This window comes from Liolophura sinensis, chromosome 1 (genome assembly GCF_032854445.1).
Source record: "Liolophura sinensis isolate JHLJ2023 chromosome 1, CUHK_Ljap_v2, whole genome shotgun sequence".
Classification (NCBI taxonomy): Eukaryota; Metazoa; Mollusca; class Polyplacophora; order Chitonida; family Chitonidae; genus Liolophura; species Liolophura sinensis.
In genome coordinates, this window is record NC_088295.1 from 17,697,740 (window position 1) to 17,717,877 (window position 20,138).

General features: G+C 40.0%; 1 protein-coding gene across 1 annotated transcript; it reads left to right on the plus strand.

The window, feature by feature from the left end:
• Positions 1–6,953: 6,953 nt before the first annotated feature.
• Positions 6,954–13,675, plus strand: LOC135482211 (ras-related and estrogen-regulated growth inhibitor-like). Its single transcript, XM_064762082.1, is given in 6 exon segments — positions 6,954–8,623; positions 10,144–10,198; positions 11,254–11,332; positions 12,691–12,846; positions 12,848–13,045; positions 13,048–13,675. Coding segments are annotated over 6 exon segments (657 nt in total). The 5' UTR covers positions 6,954–8,538; the 3' UTR covers positions 13,132–13,675.
• The last annotated feature ends 6,463 nt before the right edge of the window (positions 13,676–20,138 follow it).

Here is a 20,138-nt window from a genome sequence, read left to right on the forward strand (position 1 = left end):
TGTAATGATTTGGGTGAGGCGTGCTGTCTCGTTATTATGAACAATGGGCAACAAACTAGTAGGCCCTATTTATACTAATCAAAAATCGACTGGAAATCGACATGACAGCGTAATGGTAAATCTGAATTGCTGCCCACATCTTATATTCGGATTTATGAAAGGTATCCAAAAAATACTCATTAGGCCTGTTTCAACTTACGTACGTGCTTAGCTGTCCTTAGCTGTGATATACGAGGGTCCAGATCAGGCTTGTACAGGTGGGTTTACAGTGGGAGCGGGGCACTATTGGTATGGCGGTGCATACTTATTTGTGGAGTAAGAAGTGGGTGTTTCGCGTATGTGAGCTCTTGTGGGTCCTAGCGCATGTGAGCTCGAGTGAGCTCACACTGGATATAGTCGCCACCCTTTCTGATATCGGGATAACCATCTGTCCGTACAGCACGTGCAGGAAACCAAAAAACTAGAACAGGTATTTTGGGAAACACCAAAGTGGAGACAGACTTCTTGTATAAACCTGTTCGCTTAGAATAGCCAGCCATTGCTTGTCTTGGCAAGAGAACCCGGTCGTGTTTGTAGGCTCTAGTAAACATTAGCAGCGAATAAATGACGATGGCATACCAATTATACCGGGCTATGGTAGATAACTACAAGAAAGGATGGTATTTACATCAAGTTTGAATGCCGCCGGTTTAATCTTCCTAGACTGTCGTATCATTGGTATTGCTTGCCTGACAGGATCATGGTTCAGGGCACGGCCGACTGTGACCTCCCCCTTTAACTTTCCCTGTTTTCAAGCTTACATGCTTTACCCTGAACTTGTTCGGATGATGTCAAGACTATTTAGGATTTATTTTATAGTTACTTTTATGATCATATATATATATATATATATATATATATATATATATATATATATATATATATATATATATATATATATATAGGGGCCTCCGTGGCTCAGTTGGTTAGCGCGCTTTCTCTCCGGCCTTATGTGGGAAGGTCTGCCAGCTACCTGCGGATGGTCGTGGGTTTCCCCCGGGTTCTGCCCGGTTTCCACCCACCATAATGCTGGCCGCCGTCGTATAAGTGAAATATTCTTGAGTACGGCGTAAAACATCAATCAAAAAAAAAAAAAAAAAATATATATATATATATATATATATATATATATATATATATATATATTGAGCCTATCTTTTCAATGACTGATTAAGTGTACAGTTACGAAATTAACTCTTTAGACACTTGTGGTATCACTTTTTTCATGGCTTTCCGTTCTAGGTGCTGAAGAGCACTTTTGCTTTATTTGGATGCTCGTGTAAATAGATGATTCCGCCTGTCATCGCCCACCTGAAGTAGGGTGCTTCAGTATTGACTCTGCCTAAGCATGATACTCATTGTATGATATTGTTGTCTCTATGGCAGTGTCTCTTTCCAGTGATTGCGCAATTTCTGGGGTTTTTTTTGGATTTGTGACACGGCTCATGGGGCTTGCAATTACCTGTGTCAATATCGACCAGGTGTGGCTATAGTCCGAGTTTGTCTTACTATTGCGGAAGGTGCCGTTAAGCATGCAATTGCAGTACAATGGGCCTGGGTCCCCTCACCAATGCAATGCAACCACTAGGGTGGGTCTGATCGATAATAGAGGTCCGAAAGCAGGCGCGCTCACGTGCTCATCGTCACGTACACAGCTGAACTGGCTACGTGCAAAATCTTAACGACCTTAATCTTCTAAGTGCTTTACATATCAAATATTTGAAATCCAGGTAGCCAGCGGGTACAGTCCTCTAAACGGAGTATCACGCCGTCACCAAGGCTCTTTCAGTGTAAAACATGGACGCTGTATGCCTTATAACCTTTGCCCCTAGATTATCCTCTACGTTCTTTTTGGGGGCCTCCATGGCTCAGTTGGTGAGCGTAATGACCCAGAAGCCCCTCACCAATGCTATCGCTGTGAGTTCAAGTCCAGCTCAGACTGGCTTCCTCTCCGGCCGTGAGTGGGACCTGCGGATGGTCGTGTGTTTCCTCTGGGCTCAGCCCGGTTTCCTCCCACCATAATGCTGGCCGCCGTCGTATAAGTGATGAAATATTCTTGAGTACGGCGTAAAACACCTTTCAAATAAATCAAATAAATAAATCTACGTTCTATTTAGGGTACGTTAAAAACTTAATCGATGAGTATAACATTATAAACGGTAGCTTATCGGTTATTGAAGCACCCAATAGAAGGTTATGGTGCTTGTGACTGAAGCCACAGACAGGTAACTAATACTGAAATGGGGATTGTGAAATAAAGAACTCAACAGAAGCAGCGCATAGTTTAATAATGAATGTGTTTGAAAAGTCTGACAAGCTTTTATGTAAGTAAGGAAATTAAGATAAGTGTGGGAAGATTCATACATATAATATGTTATAGGTAACAATTGGTGACGAATTGCCGAGGCTATTAAGAAATTATAAAGAAAGTAGGATAAAAAATTATTTATGAACATTTCGGAATATTTTATTATATTTCTTCTCTTTGTACAAAGCCTATATAATTAATACGCTGTCAGCATGTATATGAATTCATTAAGCTTCACCTGAATACACTATTCACGTGACCACATTCTTTCCACGAGCCAATTCTGTATTTCTGTTATAAATAATGTAAAAATTATATTAATGAGATAAAACCATACAAACATTAGGGTTTTAATCACGCCAGTAATTTAACTGCCATTTGTCTTATATTGAATATGTACACATATTTGTAGAATGTATCAAAATTTTTTAGGGTATATAAAATGAAATGAAGAGGGTTGTTGAAGGTAAAATTTCTATGAAAGGACATGCATATAATTAGATCTCTGACAGAAATGATACATAACGACTGTGTGCGTAGTACAGTGCTTGCTTAGAAACTATGGAATATCCACGTCTTTAAAGGCTGGGAAGTTTTTGGAGGCTATGCGGTGTTCGATGCTTAGAGGCTATGTTGCGTCCAAATGTTTAGAGGCTATGAAGTGTCCACATGTAAAAAGGGCTATAACGTGTCCACATGTTTACAGGCTATGAAGTGTTCATTTTTTTAGAAGCTGTATGAAATGTCTAGTGTTTACAGGCTATGAAGTGTTTTGGAAGGTTTTTGGAAGTGATATTTCATCTCGTATACATAACCTTATTACCCTCTCAAATATACTTAATTAAACAAGCATTTGAAACTATGTGATTAGTTTTTATATAATAGTTTTCAAGAAGTGGTAAATAGGGCTGGTCAACAATATTTGTACATCTCAAATTACCAGCTAATCAGTAGGCCTAATGGTTCAGTTGCAGAGGTCATTTCCTATCTGACACGATAAGAGTGTTCGAGTTAAAGTATATGAGTTTTGCTGTAGAACGAAGAATAATATAAGATGGTTAGTTTTTCAGATGTATTTAGAGTAGAGTGGGCCTATAGCTGGATGAATACCACGACGACATCGATGTAAACCTTTTTCGTGATATGCCGCTTCTGAAGGCGGTAGATCCAGGGTCAATCCTGGATCGGATCACAACTAAGACCTTAAAAAGAGGAAGTTCTAGCTTCCTCGCTTGGCGTTCAGTAGTAAGGGGAAGTACAGCGACTGGTTGACCCATGTCAGTATAATGGCTTGGGTGGGGCGCCTTGCTTGCATTCGGTAAGTCGTCTCCGTGAAGCAGCACTAGATAAAAGAGCGGTGGCAACAAGGAGGCATATTACACGTGCATGCATTCTAAGGACTTCTTCGTCGTCATATGACTGAAAAATTGATTAGTACGACGATAAACCCAAATCACTCACTCGCTGTTTTGGTATGACTTATCAAAGTTCTACATGTAGTACATTAATTACCAACACATTGGTCACAATGACACACGACTGTCAGCCCTTTATAACGATTATTATTACTTAGTGGCCATGCTAGTCATCAGTTCATGACAACACAGTCAACTGAAAGCTGCACCTACACAGTTTTGTTCATGTATTCAATATCTGTTTATGTGTTACGTGAAGTTCTTGACTGCTACCTTGCATCCGCAAACACATTTGTTAACGGAAGAGGGTCATGGCTGAGTGCTTAAAAAGGATATATATACCGCAGATTTTTACCCATATCGGCTACTGTAATTAAATTTCCTGTATTTACCAAGAATAGCTCAGAACATTGCCTCAGTAATATCATACCTGTACTACTTACGGTACTGACTGAAATGTTTCTACAGTTTGAAAAAGTTATGATGCGAACCGTTATTTAAATTTTAGGAATGTTACTGCCAGCCGATTTTTAACGGAAAGACATGCACAGACGAGGCTGATAGCTTGTGAAAGGTAATTATTTAGGCCATGATCCAGTAATAACAAAAAATCGATTTGCGTTGTTCGATTTTTTGCCCAATCTCTCCGGTAAAACCACTTTAATGTGCCTGCCTGTAGGATATATATGAAGGATGAGGTAGGGGTTCAATATGGCCTTAGATATAGGATTTAACCACTCTCACTGTTGGTAGGCCATTGGTGACAACAAGCGGTTGACCGCGATAGTGTGTGTCTTTTGTGCAGCCCAACATTCGTTGAGCTGTCTTCTATCAATATGGTACGCATACATGTACGCCATATCACGCGGGAAAAGTCGTCAGTAAACTGCATACATTGTCGGTGGCATATTGCCCCGGGCATTCCCGTTTCTATGGTGGCTGATAGCGGCCATTTTAAGAAAACCGGGCCCTCCGTGTGATCCACGACTCCGCGGACGTCGTGGTTCTGCGCGGAACACTCGGATGTCGCAGAGAGTTCCGCTGGTTTCGCGGGTGCGCCAAGATGGTGGTGACCGCGATTTGAATAAAATCGCACGGACGGCGCGGTTGGACGCTTTACGCGACCTGCGCGTCTTCCGCGCATTTCGCGACCCATGGAGGTCGTAGTTTTATTAAAACCGCAGTCAAAGATGGATGCTGTCGGCCACCATACGTTTCTGACCGCCATCACATTGTGCACAAGAGTTCAGGTGAATTCATTACATATGCATATATATTATATATGGGCATATATAGTGACTTTTCACTCTGGTTACCACAGCAACCACGGAAGGCACGACACGTTGTCACCTCTGCAACCACATATCAATCATCCTTTAAACTGCACACTCATAACAACTGGTGTGGTGGACTGGTTACGATGTACTCTAGAGGGAAGTTGACCTTTGTATCTCTGTAACATCTGCGAGCTTTAATTGCAGTTTACATAAAACCTTACGTCCTAGACAAACTCACAAAGACAGGGTTTTTTTCAGTAATCAAAATATGCGATCTCGTGACTTGACCAATATCTGGACCTGGTGCAAATTTCAAAATCCCAGCACAATTCTGTAAATTTCGGTATCAGAAGTATAAAACTTGATCGAAGCACTCACGAAAGTTATAGTGCCATAAAAGAGATGGCTGCTTAGTAATATCCCTCCAAAAATGCACTCTGGATCAAAAACGTCAATTTTTCGTTCACTGGTTTTAATTTGCCGTATGAAGACCAACATTAACCACAAAAATATTTTTACTGAAACCTTTATGTGTGCATTTCTACGCGCTGTCAAAGTTTCGTTTTGGTCAACGTTTGTCTTCATATGTAAAACATAAGCTTTGTAATGTGATGAGTTTTGTCATATTTTAGCAAGTTAAAAATCTGTATTGTTGCCAAGGTCTATCAGGCATCCTCCACAGCACAGTGGCCTAACAAAGTCGATGCAGCGAACAACTTGCATATTGGGAAAAAGTTAATCTTGTGGCTCTTTTTTCTTTTCTTTGGAAACATACTTTTGTGTGACTAAAGATAAAGGTCATCTAGCATTAAATAAGTGTTATCATAAATAAGAATAGATAAGCTATGGTATTACTTAACATTGGGCAATTATAGCGACATCATACGTGAATCCTGGTTGTGAGCACATCTGGCCCTATCATTAACACGTTATGCGTAGTGGAAGTATGAGGCTGAAAGTTACATTTGTTATATATTTATTTAATTGATTAGTGCATAACGGTGTGCTCAAGAATTTTTCAGGAAGTTACATTTGTAGCGCAATGATCTACAGTGCCTAATGCAAAAAAAAATGTCAGTGTGACTGAAGCCGGCTACAATTTTTCGATTTTATGACCTATACGTCCCTTCAGTGCATGTTTGGAGCTTTATAAGCCGCATGCTTGCCATAAAAAAAAGAAGTAGCCTTACCAGTATGTCAGCAGCTGTAGTGAGTCTTGCCACTTGAGGTGCACAGTTTCGTGCACTGGGTCTGATTCCCCATCTTACCATACCAGGTCCTTTGCAAACCTGATAATGAAAGTAGTCTTGCATATGCATATTAATTTTCAAGGCAATCGGATGAGATTTCCATACTTCTTCAATATGGGGTTAGGTGGGTCACAAATGGGTAAAGTTTTATGCACTAGCAGGGAGTCCAAGTGATTTGGTGATGAATTGTGTAAGAATTTAACAGCTATTCTTAAAACAATAGGCAGTTTTCAAAGAAAAACCTCCGCAGAAAAAAGGAAAAGGCTTCCAGCTTTGAACTTGGAAGCCTACTAAATGAATAAATGTCGGGATGTGTATTTTATATAGAGTGTGTATTATTTTCCTTATTTTATGTGTATAGTGTTTTTCCGGGACTGCTGTCTGGGACAGAGGACAGAGTAAATGTATATATACAGGTGCGTGATATTTACATAGGCCCTCGCACTTTTGAACTGCCTACTCCACAGTACAACGTTATACTGTCAAATATTTGTAGCCTATTCGCGAAGGGCTGTCTGATAACATTTCATTTTGTTGATAAGCCATGTTAGAGATAAGCGTTGTAAATACGTTGTGTTTCGACTGCAATTAAACATATACCCGAGAGCGTTTAACCTACTCTTGATATGACTTGAGAACAAACACCTAAAGCCGGTGCCAACACAGATAATTCTGTATGATTCCTGCCTATGTGTCATAAACGACCCGTCCTCTGGAGCAATCTCCTTGGTACAAGATGTTTATGTGGAGATACTGCCGGGAGGTGGAAATCAGGTAGCCTTCTAGACACTTAACCTGCCGGGATAGGCATATGTAAACAGGAGTTGAGTTTGGACGTGCCGACTGATGAAAAGATTTTTTGGGAAACCCGCACATTATATCAGCAATTTCTGATCTATGGTCGCTCTAAGACACCACCCTGTGCACAATTAACTTACACTGAGAAACTATCCTGATTGAAAATTGATGATATACGGGTGTTAAAAAAGGTGTCACAGTTAATTCACGCTGAGATATTTTTGCTGAACGAAATTATCTGCTGGAACCCCGCTGGAAGAGGATAGTGGGTATCAGATCTCGGCGAATTAAGTGATAGTCTGTTGTAGATGAAGTTATATACCTATCAGTATTTCACAGGAATAGAGGGCTTTTAGCCAAAAATCCACAGATACAGAGCAGTCTTGCCGTTGTTCAGCCTGCCTGGCATCATGTGACGGTAGCTATATTCAATTGTCACTGAAAACATATGAGCTTGCTTGCGCAATTTCCATGTTAGCCGTTACCCAGTTCCCTCTACTCTAAAGCTTGAGCCCCATAACAGTGGATTGTCAACAAAAAAACAGCGAACGTTACGTAAGCTCCGTAGCCCTATGCAATTCTCATCCCAGGCATTTATTACCATCCATCTGATTCGGTTTAAGTTGTCTGCTCGCGTGCCGGCGCGTGGATGAATGAAGCTGTCGGGCAGATGGGAACATTTTTTTCATCTCCTAGCTCCCGGCAAGATGATGTTACAGTCTGCAGGATTGCTTCTGTCACTCACTACAGACCATCTTCGTACATGACTATACACCGCATAAAAACAGCTGGTACTCACAAACCCGCACCAACAGGAATTCTTTGAGATCTCTGATACGAGTGATAATATATCGTAGACATAAGAGTTTGGGTCTCTGCCTTCTAACTCTATTTTTTACCCGTGTTATAAGTTGTAACAGAGTCGAGCTGGTACCACAGAGCCAGCTGACTTAGTCATCTGTTTACAGGACGTCATTACCGGTCGGAAGACCTTGCATCTGTTATCTCCTCGGCGAAACTGAAGTAAAACACAAGCTTCCTTCGCGTTTGTCCCCACGCAGAGCTCTTACTGTACACAACGAAGCGAGACACCAAGGAGGAAAATCAAACGTTAAAAAGCAGTGCTTTATTCTGCAAATTTGTGTATCCCTCTCCTGATTTTCTGTACGGTCTCAAATCACTGGAATATTTTGGGACTACAAACATAAAGGAGTGGAGTGATTTTGTTACGGAGTCCACAGATATTCCTCGTGTGGCAACAGGGGATGCTGTATACTCAAGTCTGAATGTCAAGACACCTTATCTTCTTATGGCTGTACACGTCATCGTCGCCCGTTCAGGGACCCGTTTGTAGGCGATGGCACAAATCGAAAGTGAATTCCATATCGAGAACGACTTTGTCTCAAACTATTGCCAAAATCGTCAGGAAAGTTGAGCGATTGAAGTGAAACATGTCTCTATCACCGAGTCCGTCCAAGAAACAACTGACCCAGGCGAAGATAGTTATGTTGGGAGGCTGTGGAGTCGGTAAATCAGGTATGTATATACAACTTACACAAATCATGTCTGTTCAAGAATTGAGCTAAAAACACGTCTACGTCAAATCGTTTTGTACTTTAGCTGCTGCTAGTGACTACACAGTTTTATATATATGAAGAGATTAAGAGGCCTGCATGCTGAGGCGTACAGAGATAGGTATGTAACACCAAAGTGTGTTCTTCGGTAAATTAAATGAGATAAAACACCTAAGAGGAAAGATTCGTCGTGTTAACATAAACCAAACCAAAAACAGGTGCCAAACGTTTAATCAGCATTCGCACCTTGGAACCTTTCGTGTTTATGGTGTTGCTAAATGGGTCTCTAAACAAATTCGTTCAAAGAGATGAAACACTGAAGCATCACCTGGTCTTATCGGTCGATCTACCCCTGAACTTTAGCGCTATCTTCAAATACAGACAGATGTCTCATCTCATTTCATGTCTCCCATGGAATCTGAGGCCTAAGCGTGTAAGCAATTCTGTGTGTATCAATATAAATTTAAGACCATCCTTGTAGCTAGACAAATTATTGTAGCGAATCAAGCCGACTGTATGTTCAAAACATTTGAAATTGTATGAGTACTCCTTACCACACAGTTGCATTGTTGTCTACTGGTAGTCTATCTGTTACCACACAGTTGCATTCTTGTCTACTGGTAGTCTATCTGTTACCACACAGTTGTATTGTTGTCTACTAGTAGTTTATCTGTTACCGCACAAAGGTATTGTTGTCTACTGGTAATCTATTCGTTACTGCAAAAAGGTATTGTTGTCTACAGGCAGTTCATCCGTTACCGCACAAAGGTATTGTTCTCTACTGGTAGTCTATCCTTTACCGCACAAAGGTATTGTTGTCTACTGGTAGTCTATCCTTTACCGCACAGAGGTGTTGTTGTCTACTGGTAGTCTATCTGTTACCACACAGTTGCATTGTTGTCTACAGGTATCCTTTACGACACATTTGGAGTTCAGCCTACAGATATCCCTTACCACACATTTGTACTGTAGTCTACTGGTATGCCTTACCACGCATTTGTATTGTAGTCTACTTCTGTCCCTTACCACACATGTGTATTGTAGTCTACTGGCATCGCTCACCACGCATTTTTATCCCTTACCAAATATTTGTATTGATATCCCTCACCACACATTTGTATTGCAGTCTACTGGTATCCCTTACCACATCTTTGTATTGTACATTAAAAAACTTAATCTGTTAATTTTAACAAAAAAGGCTATTGGAATGTGTTCGACTATTGCAACACATCACTCTGTTAAATATAACACACATATTCCATTAATTCAACGTCAAATTATATGTTTTAACAGACTAACAGGATATTAATATGACACAGTATTAAGTTATAAGAGAATACATTCTAGCATCACTCAGACTTTCTGTTGAATGTAACAGATTAACTTCTTGAGTGTATTAGTATCCCTTACCACACATTTGTGTTGTATTAGTATCCCTTACTACACATTTGTGTTGTATTAATATCCCTTACCACTTTTCAGCATTCGTTGTAAGGTACATCACCAAGCGCTATATTGGAGATTACGAGAACAACAAAAGGTAAGTAGATCCCCCCCCCCTCTCCACCCACTGTAACAAAGCCATTATTGTGTAAACTATGATCACTGCATGTGTTTCATCTGAGGGAACCGTTTGAGTTTCTCCAGAATCATATATAATAGCAGCAGAGCCGTGAGGCTATTTCCTTGTGTGATTAGTGTCGGTATAATTAAGACACACGAGTTTTGTGCATACTGCTCGACGGTTACCGCGTAAATGTAGCAGTGTGTGGGGCCGTGTGATTGGATAAAGCCAGTCGTATCTCACCTTGTTCCAGCAGAATAACTACGAGTTTGACAACATTCATTACGGATCCCTCTAAGCGAGCCTGGCTGAGGTTACCCCCCTACCAAGACGGAATTTTCACTCAGCAAGTTTTTCTTTACCACCGAAGCGTGCACACCATCAAAACAAGAAAGACAACCCGCTCTCGTTTGCAGTAGGCCTATGTAGAATACCCTGGCTTATCCTTTGGTGTCCGAGGTACCGAGGTACATAATTTTGGTTAACAACACCAACGTTTTCTCTTCTTATAATAGACTTATCGGCTGGGCCGGGCGAACCTTCTTTATATGAGTTAGTTATCATTGCTTTGGTATGGAGGGTAAAACCCTGTGTGTTGGTGGGGGGGGGGGGGGGGGGGGGGGGGGCAAGGGAGTTGTTATCAGTGCAATGTTTTGATAATTTTAATAATTTATTTAAAATTCTGAAAAGTTGTTATAACGTTAAAAGCAGTTCAAGTTTAACATTATTCTTTCGCTATTTAATAATTGACGGTCTACCAAACCGGAAGGGCCTGCCAAAAAAAAAATGCCCGTGATTATGCCGTAGACATCACCTATTGCAACTGTCATATATAACTGGGTACGTTAGACGTATCACTACTTCATTATTTTATAGACATTGCACAGCTATATATGTCGTATGTTCCTAACTGTAAAGGACCTAAGTCACGTTATGGCCGAAAAACTGTAATTGTGGTGTTCAACCCATAATCATTTGTTCATTCAAAGGAGATAAACGATGAGGGTGATCTTTGTTTTGTACCTTTCAGAAATGGTGTACACTCACAAAGTGAACTCTCCCCGAGGGGACGATATTACCCTGGAGATTGTGGATACAGCTTCGCAGGTGAATGCAAACAACACAATATTTCCTGTTGATAGCTTTACAACCAGACCTTGTTTATCAGAACGAGCCATATAGATGAAACACTTGAATGTACAAGGCTGGAGTGCCCGCATGTTATTGCTGCAGTATAGCATTTAAAGCCTTGATAGCAGGGTTTAACGACATGGCTTCCTCCTCTGACGGGGTCTGGTTGCGATGCAGTGGCAATAAATATTGGCTGCCTGAAGGCTTTTGTCGGCAGGCAGTAAACACGATTTGGTGATTACATGTGGATTGTTCGCGCACAGATGGTATAACATCTATACCTATGTGGTATAGCATATACTGTGCACTTTAACCCTGCATGCGTAATAAACATTGCATACTTCACGTAACACCTGGGTTAGCCGTATTCCTATCACAAAATTTGCATCCCCAAAGCTCAGTTTCACAGGGAAATTTGTTGAAATGTAAACGCTGATAGATCGAATATGAAAATTTAATATGAGGGAGTGAATGTGTATACAGGCAAACGTGTTTTGGAGAAAATAAAGTAAATACGTGTCACACCATCAGTGAGAAGTAATGTTGATGACCTACATATAAAGGCGGTTGTCGAGTAATTTAAAAGAGAGTATCGAGAGTCATATTATGACTTGTTTAGCACTTGCATGAATGAGTGTGTCTTTTGCTTTTGTAGATGTGCGTTCGAGTGGGAATCAGACCCGTTAGGTTACAACTAGCCTTGTTACTCGGGGAGAGTTTGAATAAGAGCTATACATACAAATGTAACACAGAGGGCTCTCAGTTACGTAAATGTCCCGAAAGGACTAGCTCTGTAGGGTTGTACGCTATCGCAGCCCTGTCTTGATTCATAAGCTTACCTGAAACCTCTCTGTACTACCCTTACCGGCTTCAATACACTACTGTTGGGCGCCAAAAATGTGTCTGTCCGTACTCATAGTGTCTCAGCTATCGATTCCAGGATACGTGTCCCCATGTGTCTTCCCTAGTGAATCCTGACAAGCATGAAACTGGTGAAAGCTGTATAAATTCGATAGTAAACGTAATCACAGCCCTACAGAGCTACCAAAGGACAATGGGGAGCTACATCTGCAGTGAATTTATGGCTTGAAATAAGAAACTACGATAGGTTTGAAGCAATATGCCGATGCCTTCTGAAATGTTATTTGTCCTTTTCTTAGCAGTATAGCGAGGTTATAGAAGGTCGGTATGTTGGGTCTACTCTTCGAAATTTGATATTAAGAACTCAGTTATAGGCCTATGCAGATTGAATAAATATGGTACTCAGAACCACAGAACAATATTAATTGTTTTCAATACCAAATTGTTATTGCTTATTGTTGTTGTCATTGTAGACTTCTTCTGCCGACTTGGAGAATCATATCAAATCCGGAGATGGATTCGTCATGATGTATTCTGTGACAGACCGGAACTCCTTCTGTACCATCTGTCGTCTTAAAGAAACATTGTACCAACACAAACCCGTAGAGATCCCGCTAGTTCTCGTGGCGAAACAAGAGCGACATCCTAACCGCGAGATCTGTCACAGAAGATGAAGGGACAGCGCTGGCAGCAGATCTTGACTGCCCTAAATATGAAATTTCCGTAGCGGACAGCCCACAAGGTGTTTTGGAATCTATGGACGAACTTCTACGTCAAATTTTACGAGAACACGTCAAAAGTTTGACCCGACTGCCCGTCCACCAGGCCCAGAATCGAATAAAAAGTCAAAACTTCTGAACATGAAGAACGCTTTGAAGAAACGAATCGGTCGCAGCAGAAGCGATACCTTCTGAGAGTGCCGCATGGGTGCCAAAAGTGTGCTAGTGTGGTTTCATGGTTGCAAAGCCACACAAATCAGGCAAAGTGTGTAGTATATGCCCTGTGGTGTGGTAGGAATAAAATGAAATTATATTCACCAAATAGAGTGTACGTATTTATCAAAATAATATACATGTACACGGGATGCTACCTTTAATCATATTCATTTAAATGCTAAATTCGTTCACGCGGGAATTCCGTGAATAACTTGGAGTGTGTCTGCTAGCTTTTGGATACAATATACTGATCATAGAGTGCTAATGTCTAACTTGTAACCATTATGTGTGTCTTGATATATACATGTAACCAGTCTGTCTGCCATCGACTTGTGTTCTTCCCAAAATAAAAGGAAAGCTTGTGCAATAAAAGTAAGATGTCTATTAATGGAATATCAATGATCGAAACGACACTTGTCTTCAGTATACAGAGTGAAGAAAGTGTACAGTGTGATTTCTCTTCGATTTGCTAGTTGGCGCGAGACTATCTTTTATTAGCAAAGTAACCACGTTCTCAATAATGTATCAACAGTGCACATTAATCAACCTTCAATTTATATAAGTTGGCTTCAGCTACTAGATTTAAAAGGAATTAGTGTGCGTTACATCCATAGACTTTAAACCAATATACATGGACATACCATGATTATCGTTACATCTATGACACGTGTACTAAAACATAGACCATACCTTACGTTACATCTATGGCACGTGTACTAAAACATAGACCATACCTTACGTTACATCTATGGCGTTTGGATCAACACATGAATCATATTTTACGTTACATCTACGGCGTGTGTACTATTACACCGACCATAGCTATCATAACGTCTATGACGTGTGTAACAATACATGTACCATATTTTACGCTACATCTTTGGCGTTTGTACCAATCTATATGCGTGGAAATAAACATTCGTATACCAATCGTCACCCAGTATGGACGTTTCAGGCCAGTAACCGCAAGACCAATGTACAAAATGACGTCTAACACAAACCATTAAAGAACTGAAAAAGTATATAAAGTACGAAATTAGCATGGAATCATGCAAAGAGAAGCAATCGACAGTTTTCAATGATGTTGGAAAAGCGCAAGGTATGTTCTAGGCGACTGAGTGAAATCAGTATCCAAATCGTGTACCGTGCTAGTAGAGAATTTGTGGATAATAAAATATGTATCTCAGGTGCTCTTCGATTGGAACTGTTCGTATATCCAATTCAACGCGATAAATATACGGCCCACATACATACCGTGTTTTACGTTACATCTATGGTGTGTACAGCAATATAAAGACCACATTTCATGTTACATGTATGCCATGTGTATCGACACATAGGCCCTATTTTATGTTATATACATCTATAACGTCTGTACCAATACACAGACGGGTCAGGTGATGCCAAAGACTTTAAAACATGTTAATTGCTGCTGCCTCGCTTGACGCTTGACACTCATCACTGAGAGATGAGAGCAAGGAAACACGAATGATTGGCCCAGTGTCAGTATAATGTGATTGGGTTAGGTGTCATGCCTGGTGTCTTCGGCATGATACTTCAGTGGCGGCAGCACTTTGGCGGCATGGACTCGTCGTACCACAAGAATATACAATATATATACACACACACCTAATGACAAGGTTACGACGTACGAGGTTGAACTCCAAGTATACATACATATATACATACCAATACACAGACCATATTTTACGTTAGATCTATGGCGAGTGTACGAATACAGAGACCACATTTATCATAACGTCCATGGCGTGTGTATCAGTACACATACCGTGCTTTATGTTACATCTATGACTTGTGTACCAATACACCGGCCATATTTTACGTTACATCTGTGACTTGTGTACCAATACACCGGCCATATTTTACGTTACATCTGTGACTTGTGTACCAATACACAGGCCACATTTTACATTACATCTGTGACTTGTGTACCAATACACTGGCCTCATTTAACGTTACATCTGTGGTGTGTGTAGCAATACACAAACCACATTTTCCGCTACATTTATGGCGTATGCGTCAACACATAGGCCGTATTGCACGTTTCATCTATGACTTGTGTAGCAGTACACATGCCATCTTTTACGTTCCATCTAAGGTTTGTGTACCAATACACATAGCATATTTTACGTTACATCTATGACTTGTGTACTGATATACCTGCTATTTTTTTCCGTTTTATCTATGAGAAATATATACCAATACTGTAGTTTACTGTTCATTTAAGGCGTGTGGACCAATACGCCCACGATAGCTTACCTAACATACATGGTTTATGTGTACCAATGCACTGGCCATACTTTGCTATTCATATATGAATATGATGTGAGCACTCCGGTTTCCTTCACTCATAAAACTGGTCATAGTTTAGGTCCACTACCAATTCAGGTAATGGATTTCTTGTTTTATCTAAGGCGTATGTACCAATTTACCCACCATAGTTTATGTCACATCAGGATGTTACCTACGAATATGGCGCATAATTCATTTCAGCCTGCTGTTCGAAGAGTCATTCGAACCTTTGTCCAAATAACACAAGACAACCTCCAATACTGTACCCAGGAGTTCAAGATTTACAGAATAGTTTGTGTTTACAGCAAATTTAACCAAGCTTAGTTCCAGCAAATAGCGTCGGTTTCCATCTCTGGTTGCCAAGTGCTGCTATCGTATCTGATCGATACATCCGCTCCCTCTCCAGAAATAGCTGGCCCAGACGAGCAAAGCAGACGCCGCCATGTAGAGAAGTAATCGATATAGACATTCTAACCCTTTGGCCTTTCCTGATTTGATAGAAGACGTATCATGACTATAGAAGACATATCCTGACTTAAAAAGATCTACCCTGACTCGACAGAAAGATTATTTCGACTTTGTATAGGAGACCTTTAATGCATCTTTAAACTTTTGTGACTTTACAGAAGAGAATATATTTATTCTGCTCCATGCATGGAAGACCTATCCTGACTCGACAGAAGGTCTTTAGTGATCACTGACCTATCCTGGCACTGCGCATTATCTATTCTGATTCAAAAGAAGACATATTATGACTCTGTTTTGGAGATCTATTATGTCCCTAGATATATATATATATATATATATATATATATATATATATATATATATATATATATATATATATATACAGAAGAACTATTATTGGCCTGTGCAAGGCCAGCCATTATTCATTTAGATTGTAAGGCTCACGTAATAAACACTCTTTGCGTTCCCCAATTAAGCCGTACAGAAATATTTAAGCGGTAAACGGTATGTCAGATTTAACTCTTTACCCAAAAAGTTAAACCGTGTCAAACGAATGATTTTTACATGTGACAGTAACAAAAAATTTGGTTTTCGTCTTGATATTGTATTGGTGTTTATAAATATTTATTAATGTTGTTTATGTTTCTGTTTTATAACGATCTTGATGAAAATATTATCTGTGTAAATAGTATTTATCGTGACCCGACCGAGAGCCTCCCAAGACTATACTGTGGTCCATACAAAACTTATTCCAATTTCAAAGAATTGCAAAACTTTTATGACATGAAAATACAATTCACATGGACCACCTGTGAAACTAGTACCCACTGGAAAAAAATGCCAAATATATGTTTCTGTGATGAAATTAAAATCACAATTTCTTGTTTGAATGAGTGAGCGAGTGTTTTAGGTTTAACGCCGTACTTAACCATTTTTCAGTCATATGGCGACGAAGGAGTCTTTCGAGTGCCTTTAATGAGCCCCCTTGTTGCAGGACGGAGTTCCACAGCTCTTTAATCTAGCGTTGCTTCACAGAGACGACTTACCGAAGGCAAGTAAGCCTCCCCGCCCGAGTCATTATACCAATACGGGTTTACCTGTCGGTGCACTATCGTGTGAACGCCAAGCGAGGAAGCGAGGAAGTTATAACCTCCTCTTTTAAGGTCTTAGGTATGATCCGACCCAGGATTGACCCTGGATCTACCCTGCGGGCTTAATTGAGCTTGTAGTAACTGTTTTATAAAGTTTATTAGGTTATGGATATATACCAGAAGAAACTCTGAAACACCCGTTAGGTTAACACCATTACCAGGCAGAGCACAGTTTTTGCGAGTAGGTGTATAAGCCAACACGCCGTCTGATGGTCCAACCCAACCGTAAAGTTCTTTGATCTTGTTTGCTAAACACCGAAGATATATATTCAAGTATCTCAAGGAATTAAGGCAAACTGTTTCATTCAGCGTCCTAACACTGTTGTTTATCATGCTGAGTATCAGTAATTTACTAATGGAAACTTCTGCGATGACATACAGGTTAAAACCTCTGCTTTGATGTTCTCACAGACATGCCCGTCTCCGGGATAACTCATTTGTGCTGAATACTGCTACAGGAGTGTACATAAATGTCTGTTATATGTCTGTCTTAATATGTCATACAATAACGATAAGAAAATCGATAATCACACCTGGAAACGTGCATAATGAATAACTCAGAATTCTTCACCGTGTAATCATCATGTGGTTCTGTTGTTTATTTGATAGAGTGTCTAACGCAAGACCTGTGGTATACTGAAATACTGAAAACACCCAGCAGTTTTGGCGCATGATGGTTACCTGGCTGTCATAGCAGCGATTACTACAGGCTTTACACTGATGGCAACATTAGACGACGGAGATTAATCGCATTCTCAGCTAAACAGGGCTAATGAAGAGTTATGCTTTGCTTTAATATGCCTAAAACAGACAAAATTATGTTATGAAATCACATTCCTACATTTTGGGTACACAAGTAGAGCCGAAGGGATGTGAAATGGGTCTATGGCTCTTTTAATTTTGTTTAACTTGTAACAAATGATCAGCTGCATTGACGTACAATTTGTTGGTCTTCTCCACCCACAAAGGGCCCATCAGTTATCCTGGCTGTAATGAACCTGGCAGCAGTCCTTTACACCATTTTATCTTAATTTAATCTTCCCCAGCTCATAATGACATCAATTTAAAGAGAATACATTGTAGTAGAATGTCATATCATGATATATTATAAAATTGTCCCTAAAAATTTTTGGCACCTATGTCTACAAAGTTGTTACCATTTCTTATTTATCTTTTGTTTTACTGGTCTTTTACCCAGTACTCAAAAATATTTCACTTATACGACGATAGCCAACATGATGATGGTAGGAAACCAGGCCTTGCCCGGGGGAAATCCACGACCAACCGCAGGTTGCTGCTAGACCGTCCCACGTATACACTTTATTGATTGCTGTTCGCGACAACAGGTCAAGGCAACATATCGAAATACAAGTTTAGGATTGTATAGTTATATCACAACAGGAAAAATATAGCAAGGACATAAATTACACGTACAACCTTTTTTCCATCTTTTTCAGAAATGTATCCAAATGTTCATCACATAGCCTGGCCCTAACGCAAACGTCATTAACAGCTCATTTCACAATTCAACAGATAACTTCTTCAAAGAACCACAAAAAACATTGATTTATTGTTTATTATCGTTCCCACGGTTAGGAAGATCAACTGTTGGGCAGTAAACCAATGGGTCGAGCAGTGCTGCAGACATTTTTTTCAGAGGGAGTGCGATACTCCCGACATTCCAAGACAGGGATCCAGCTGAAAGGGACTGGAGAAAATCGAAAGACATACATGTGCATACGCCTACATGTACACATATAGGCCGGTACCGGTACACAGGTTGTTTCCTTTGCAGTTACGTATAGGACTACAACAAAATGAATGTACATGTAGATTGATCAGAATTTAAAACTTGTCATGACATTCCAGAATATTCTTACTATCTTAACTCTGTCTAACGAGGAATGAATATGAATGACGTTACTAGGCCTTTATAGTTTTTACATCAAGCCGTGCGGGGTTTATTTCAAAAAAGTTACTCACTGACAACTTTACCTTTTCTTTGGTTGTGTTTTGATAGCAGGTCTAATGTTTAGTGACTACCCAAATGCGACAGGTTAAACATTTCTTGACCTGTACACACGAACAACTGACATCGTGGGATCAAAACATAATACCGGTACGGTTGTTGATGTTGCTTTGTAGGCCTATGCTAAATCCAAATGTAGGCCTACTTTAGAGGACAAGAATTTATTATTTGTGCCTTAATTGTTGGCAGTATATAATATAAATCTGAAGTGTTTTCTGTGCATGTGTTACTAGCCGTTCTCGGCATAGTTATCTTCCATTGCATGACCTTCTCTCTTCAGAAATAACAGATACGTGTACACATCAGAAACTGCACACTCGACGATACTTAAACGCAGCACACTTAATTAGCTGACGATCTGTGTAGAAATGAAACGAGACATTTGGAAATGATACTAGGATAATTGCATGCAACGGTAGCAAAACTTGCAGCATAGTAACCCAAATTGCCATTTTTTAGCCCTTGATACATGTTCTTCATGACAAACACTAGAGAATGGCGCAAATGCAATTATCACAGTAGGCATTCTCCACAACGGTGTGTTGTGGTATAGAAGCGTTTGATGTAGCTTTCAGTTCCTGAAAACTAACACGTCGTGGAGAAAGCTGAGCACATAAATCAACGTAGAGATCTTACTTTCGATTTTGACAGGGCTCTTTGCTTTAAATCTCGCATGTACGCTATAGATTCAAGAATTTAGGCCTGCACGCAAATCTTCAGTGCGCTCTGTTTTAATTTTAGACGTGCACCATCTAATTTTAAGCTCATTTACGCGTGCACGCTCCTTATCCATATCACTGTGGTCAAGATCAAATGGCATATACCTGCAGCCTGAGAACTTCGAAAGTATTCTTTATTTTCACCTTTTTGATGACTACCTAAGCACTAGATTGCTGTAAGATGGACCTACTAATGATTAGGAGCTGCTAAATAAATGATTACGGTTACGGTCCTCAAAATAGCGTAATCGCCTTTTATAACCTTTCGAAATATAAAACTAAAACAATAATAAATGAAAAGAGGAC